Here is a 6,886-nt window from a genome sequence, read left to right as displayed (position 1 = left end):
TCGCTGGTCATTTTTTGACAGTTAATAAAATGGCTATTTGGGCTGTAGACATTGTAACTCATGGTTCATATCACCACCATCATAAAGAAATCTGGGTCATTAAGTTTCTTCTGCACACTTCACATCAAACCACTCTGAATTCTTTTGTTTATAAAATTTTGAGAAATTGGAGTTCCCCTTTAAGCCTAGTCATGGACTCTTTTCTTTTTATTGGAAATACATTCCAAAGCCTGTGTAGTCCAGGAGTAGGCTTATTCTATATCCAGGAAACCATATGCCCTATGTGTTTATCTGAAATATGTTTTGTTTGAGGATTTACTCTATTTAAGTTTTAGCTGACATGCTATTACCATAGCATATTATACCGTATAATACATATAAGCCTCATCCACTGTTCCATTGATAGGAATATTATCAAATTCATATAATGCCATTGACAGTGTTCAATGCATGTTACAGTGTTTGTCAAAGGGTAAGTAAAAACAAATGCAAAGTAAGGATTGTCTGATAGCTCCTCTCCAGCCTTTGAAATATGTTCGCTACTTTGCATGCAATTAGAGTAACATGACGTTTGTCTGGTCACTCTTCTGTTTAACGTGCAGCTGGCAGGTCTATGGCATCAATGGCGTCACTTTGTTGATATGTTCCTGTATGGGAGCTTGTGGTGTTCATCCCAGAATTCCGATCTGACAAGGGTATTCCAGCACACATGGCACAGGAGATGCTCTTATCTCGCGCATAAAGCAAACTTATGGCATCTGCCTGCAACTTCTTCCTCAGAACACAACCCAAATGAACAAACAGGGCCAAAATGACCAGTATAGCAAAAGCATTAACCCCAGTGAAGTATAAGATAATAGTTTGAGGCTCAGGGCTGGACATCTCCTCAGGCTTTGTGATAATACCCAAGCAAAGATCACGTGATGCCACATGGCACACTTTCTCATCCACCACACTCTCCACACAGACGAGATATGGCGTAGAGGGCCGCAGGTCACATAGGTTACACACCGTGCCCTGTTTAACATTGACGAAGCGGCTGAAGCGAGTGTGTGTGTGGAAGCGGTCGTACATGACTCTGAAGTGGATGTTCTGGACATCATTTCTGGCCAGAACCCATTTTATGAGTGCTGAGCTGGAAGTGACTGTCACAGCAGAGATGTTGAGAATGACCATCTGGTTGTAATAACATGCGTCTCTCTCTGTGTTCTCCTCAGTGGCCTTTTGTCTGGTTGAGTTAGGGAATCTAGCAACTAGTGCAGCTGCTGTTTTGTTTTGAGGGGTCAAGAGGCCCCCTGTTGAGCCGTCCTGGTATTGCTTTGATTCTAGAGCATTTCCTTTTTCTGTATGTCTGATCATAAGTCGTGGAGCGGTCCTGCCCACTCTTCGGTGAGTGTGGTATCTGTCACCATCATGACAGGTTTGTCTGGTCACCCGTGAGCCGCTGCCTGAGTGGGTAGGCTTTGACTGAACACGAGTGTGTGCTCTGCTGCACGGGCCGCCAGCGCTGTGGATCAGTGCACTGCTGATAGTGTGGAGGTACTGACCTTTCAGAGTTTCTGGATGAGAGCACTTCACAGTGACGAGGCCATTTCTGCCTGACTCCAGCCAGCTCTTCAGGCTCAGTAATCCACAGTCACACCTCCACACATTCCCTGTCAAGTCAAGGGACTGTAACTGTGTGCTGGCTCCAAACACTTGAGGATTTAGGTAGATGAGCCTGTTATTGTTTAGCCTCAGACTTCTCAATTTGGATAAACCACTAAAAGCAAAATCATCCAGTCTTGAAAGGGCATTATCACTGAGGTCGATTTCTCTGAGGTTTCTGCAATATCGAAATGTCAGTTTCTTTATCTCAGAAATATGATTTCCATTCAATTTTAGGACTTCCAGGTTGTATAACTCTCTGAATGCAGAAGGATGTATCTGAGAGAGCCTGTTATGGCTTAAAGATAACAGCTTTACTTTTCTCAAGTCCTTCAAATCTGATTCTTTGACTTCAGACAAGAGATTGTTGTCAAGCATGAGTTCAGAGACAGAGGAAAGTAGGTTAAAAATGCCATAAGGGAAGCCTGATAACCTGTTGCCTGATAGATTCAACGTCTTTAGTCTTTGCGGTCCTTTGAGTGTTTTCTTCATCAGTGTTGTGATGAACTTGATCTGCATGTCTTCTAAAAGTATAATCTCCAGTGATTTTAGAGCTGTTGGTTTTTCTGTCAGTTTCAGACTGTTGCCACCGAGGTGCAATTTGTTGTGCAGCTTTAGTCTGGTATGCACTTCTTGAGGGACATTGTTTAGTTGACTCATGTTTGCGATGGCTAGACCAAAGGGTAGATGACAATCCAGTGCCTGTTGGTTGAGACCTAGGTGAAGTTCTCTGAGGTTCCTGAACTGATAGAATGACCCATAATTAATTAGCTTAGTTGAATTCGATTGAAAATTCCAAACACTCACATTTGTGTACAGCCGGAGACCAGATAAATGAATGCAGTCAGCGAGGTTGCCAGCCAGCCTGAGGTGTCTTGATGAACGAAATTGAAGAATGTGGGATAATCCCAAATTTACACAAAATATCTCCCCATTCCTGCATTCACAGAGCATCGGACACATACCCACAAATGTACCATAAAGGCTGATGTAAAAAAGACAAAAAATGTAAATCCTCATGTTTAAAGTCTGCAAGAAGTTGCTTGTTGATCCCATTTGAACTGCAACCTAACCTGGATTGCTGTAATCAGGAAATGTTTGTGTACCAGGCATTTCCTTTTTAGAGTGGTCTCTTCTAGATCTTATCCTTGATCCCTACAAGCAAACAAGGGATTCACTATCCTGTACATGAGAAAAGATGATTGTTGTTGTAAATGTTTCTACAGTAAGTATTTTAGATTAATGTATTGAGACACAGTCGTGTGCCTCCTGAACTCATCTGAGTATGAAATCCATTGATGCAACAGCACTTCATCCTAAGAAAGCATACAGTTTGCATATACTGTGTCAAATCAAACCAACATGCCATTCATCTTCTTTCAACAAAACAGTATAAAGGCTCAATTATATTGAACTACATAATGGGCCATAACCTTCACACCAAAGTTTAACAAGATGCTAGTGTACCATGAAACATATACGTACAGTAATGTGTTCAATAAATTACCTCATATGCATTTCATGGAAGGCTTCCACTGTTTCACTGACTCTTCCACTGTTTTGTTAAACAGGGGAAATGAGTGTTCACAACAAAGTGCTGTATTTGGACGCATGTCTCTGTGGTCCAAATGCACACTGGCCGTTGGGCTGCCATTGTCTCAGCTTCCTGTTAGTGTGGACACTCACTTAAGCTTCTGTCAACGCAGAACCGCCATCCGGAGAGAGTAAAACCAAGAGTTTGACAGCAGAAGGAAATATTACCATTTAATTGAACAGATATAGAATATAAGGGTATTTGCTGCTGTACCAGAGTATTCACCCAAAACACTTATGAACATTGCAAAGCCTATCGCATAGACCTTCTTTTGATGTTGTAATACCAAATCTGGACTTACTACTGGCCTTTTTGAAGGTAGGTTGATACAGATATTATGAGGAGTTGGGGTCATGTAGCATATTGTGTTTAGGACAGTGTCTTTAAACAGGAGTGCCCAATCACATTTGCTTTGTGCTTTCTCTCATCTAGCACACCTGGTTCAACTCATTAGCTCAGTAAGGTTCCCTACAGGATGGAGTGGGGAAAACAAAAAATGTGCAGAGCACTGGGGCCCAAGGACTGATGTGGTGAGACTAATATGTGATAGTGTATAATATGTGACAGTGTGTTATGTAGGGAACAGTGTTTTCAGTTATATGGGACAGTATGTTAGATAATTTGTGCTATATGATGATATGGGAAAGTTGTCTTAAATGGACACTCAGGCCAAAATGGGATCCCTATCCCGTCCCTATTCTTCCTCCTACAGCTGTGCTTCTACATCAAGATTTTCCAGTTTAAAGAAAACCCCTTTCTGATGATGTATCAAGAAGGAGGGAGGACCTTTAGAAAAACCACAATCACTTTGGGGTGTTTGATTTATTTCCCCTGCTAGTTGGCTAATGCTGAAGGAAGCTAGTTAGCTACTGGTACCGCTAGGAAGGCAAATGCCACATGTGTTATTAGCCAATGGTTCCATGACGTATTTGCATAATGCATGCTGGGTACTGTAATGAGAAAACGATTACGGACAAAAACACAAAAATGACACAAAAATGTGAATTCTGTCTCTAATTTCTGAATTAAAACCAGTGTGACTGAGGGACGTACTGCTGCACTACAGAATATTACATAAAAACAACATATTTATTGCCAGTTTTAGACCAGAATGACCCTTTAAGCCTGGCTTGACAATAACCTTCCTTTATTCAGTCTCCCAGTAAAATTACTTTTTTATTTAATAATCCAATTTACATCATCTCCTTTCTGCTCACTGAAGAAGCTATCACTATAAGCATCAACTGTCTGAAACTAGAACGTAAAGTATTACTTGACATCTCACAAATGACCTACGGAGTCTACTCCACCCGCTTCCTCAACGTAATGATTTTATTTAGGGAAAACTCCGTGTTATATGTGTTACATGTTATCTGAGTGGGTAAACTTTCCATGTCAGAGCGGCATCGTTTCCGTGGCGCGCGCCGCCGTCTCCATGGTAACGCGCCATGAAGAGGCTGCAGCAGTCCCCGAGGAGAAGCGGAGCTCGCGGTCATGTGCTCTCACAAGATGGCGACTCCAGTACAGGGATACAGATACAGATACAGAGTGAGTCGGAGCTTCCAGGACTGCATATTGCTAGCAAACGATTTCTGAAAATTAACACTGGTGGACCGTCTTGTCCTCTGTCGACACAGCCTCGTTTGGGGGCTGGTTTGGTGCAGAGTTCGGAGAGCTTTCAGAAGGCACACTAACAGTAATCCGCCAGTGTGGCTGTGTCCAGCCAGGCTAGCTGCTGAAATTGATGAGGCTGGATGAACTGACTCAGTGGGGTTCAAAGTTTAGCTTTCAGCTGGCTGTGCAGCCGAATATAGCCGGAGGAGCCGACTTATATCATTAAACAGTTAACCAGAGCCTTGGTATTCAACTAATAGACATTTTTTGTTTGTTTTCATACAGGCTATTTGGTGAATTCGACATTTTCTGCGTGGGATATCTCTCTGAATGAGAGAGAGAGAGGGAGAACTTGCAGCTGCAGTGCAGAGCTTTGTCCATCGGAATTACAGCTCTAACATGGCTATCCATGTCTTTGGTAAGTTACACAATGCACATCCTTTCATGTTATGTTTAAATTTTCTGCAGTACGAGTACGAATCGTTTCCTAAAAGGAACGCGTTTTGCTGGAGACCAGCAGAGCCCCTCAGGGCGTGTAGCCTTTTGGCAGGGTTTTGCATTCGCCGTCGCGGCAATCAACAATAGACTGGTCACGGGAATCTGATAGAGGGAATGTGCAGCACAGCCAACAGGTTAGCTCGGCCATGTCGCTTTGAACACGGACAGGCTAACGCGATCATCGCTGTTAGCCGTGTTTACAGCTCATTGTGCCCCAAAGGCGTATTTCAGAGTATGCTATCGGCTTCTTGGGATGTTGAGATCACTATGGCCCGATCGATCTTCGCTAGCTATGCCCTAAATGTCTAAAAAATCGGAAGATAGAGAGTGCTGTATCATATCATTCTTCCCTTTAGGCACTTCCACTAAGCTTGAGCTGTTTTGTTCGTACAGCTTTTGAAGTGGCATCAGTTGAAGAGAGGGAACAGTTGGCGTTGTCATGCCGTGGACACTTCAGATGCTAGTTGAACATATCACTTATTTCTGTAAATATTAGTTACACCACCTCAGCTGAGTGCCAGTAAGATTCATTGGACTACTTGAAATGCTAAATGCAAACTGGAATGAAGTAAAGCTTGAATGTCTCAGACACTTGTTGGCAGAATGACTAGTCATGGAGAGGAAGTGTTCTTCCCTGGATCTCTTATCTCTGGATGGGAGAGCAGCCATTTTCTATCAATATTTAATGCTGAATCATAGGAGGAGTACAATTGGCGGAGGGGCAGGAAAACTGCCAGGGGTGGAAGATAAATCCTAATTTGGCTTGAAGCGCCAACGTCTTCACCACAGCTGGATTAGAGCCACAGTGTCTTCCTTCCTGTGGTCCTGCACATGTGACTTTATGATAAGACATTTCAAAGTGTTCTCTCAGGTGATGGGCTGTTAGAATATTTTTTTGCTGTATTTTTGGGCTTGAGTCTTTCTTAATTTTCAAAGGAAGCCGATGGGAATCGTATAATTTGGTTGCCATTTTCTTTGGTATTGATAAGATGTAATAAGAATGCAGAACTCACAAAACAGTGATCAATGTAGCTCATGCGAAGCATTTCACTCTCACTCTAAAGGCTTTTCATAATTACTGAAAATGTCTGTAAATAGAATATGTTGCAAAGTGCTGTAAATAAAAAAGCAAAGGAAACTGTCCAGTTCAAACTCTCAGGAACTTCCTTTCCTGTCAGTAAGGCATTGAATAGAGAGAGAGCGAGAGTGAGAGGGAACAAGCGTGTATGTGTTGTGAAGAAGGGCCAGGTTTTTAAGAGGGCTTGTGCGGTTTTGTCCAAAACCTCTCCCCTCCAGGGGCCCATTGTTCTGTGAGTGCTCACACTGGGACATTTCTGCAGGGTTTTCTTGCCTGCAGCCGTTCATTAGGCCCATATAGAGCGAGCAGGTATATGTGCCTCTCTTATTTTTCAAAGGCATATGGATGAACATTCATCTGATTCTTTTATTGAACCTCTAATCCTGCAGCTTTAATTTTGTCTGCATCTTCTGCATGTCAGTCATGACAAGTAAACTTTAAGTAAGAGCTTTGAT

At 42.6% G+C, this 6,886-nt stretch overlaps 1 protein-coding gene across 1 annotated transcript in view; it reads left to right on the top strand.

The window, feature by feature from the left end:
• Positions 1-4,711: 4,711 nt before the first annotated feature.
• Positions 4,712-6,886, top strand: part of chn1 (chimerin 1) — a 48,915-nt gene continuing 46,740 nt past the window's right edge. The window contains exons 1-2 of the mRNA XM_036566661.1: positions 4,712-4,789; positions 5,141-5,273. Coding sequence (XP_036422554.1) covers positions 5,186-5,273 — 88 coding nt within the window. The 5' untranslated portion in view covers positions 4,712-4,789; positions 5,141-5,185. The remainder of the gene's footprint in view (positions 4,790-5,140; positions 5,274-6,886) is intronic.

Source organism: Colossoma macropomum, unplaced genomic scaffold (genome assembly GCF_904425465.1).
Source record: "Colossoma macropomum unplaced genomic scaffold, Colossoma_macropomum, whole genome shotgun sequence".
Classification (NCBI taxonomy): domain Eukaryota; kingdom Metazoa; phylum Chordata; class Actinopteri; order Characiformes; family Serrasalmidae; genus Colossoma; species Colossoma macropomum.
This window is presented reverse-complemented; position numbering and strand designations above follow the sequence as displayed.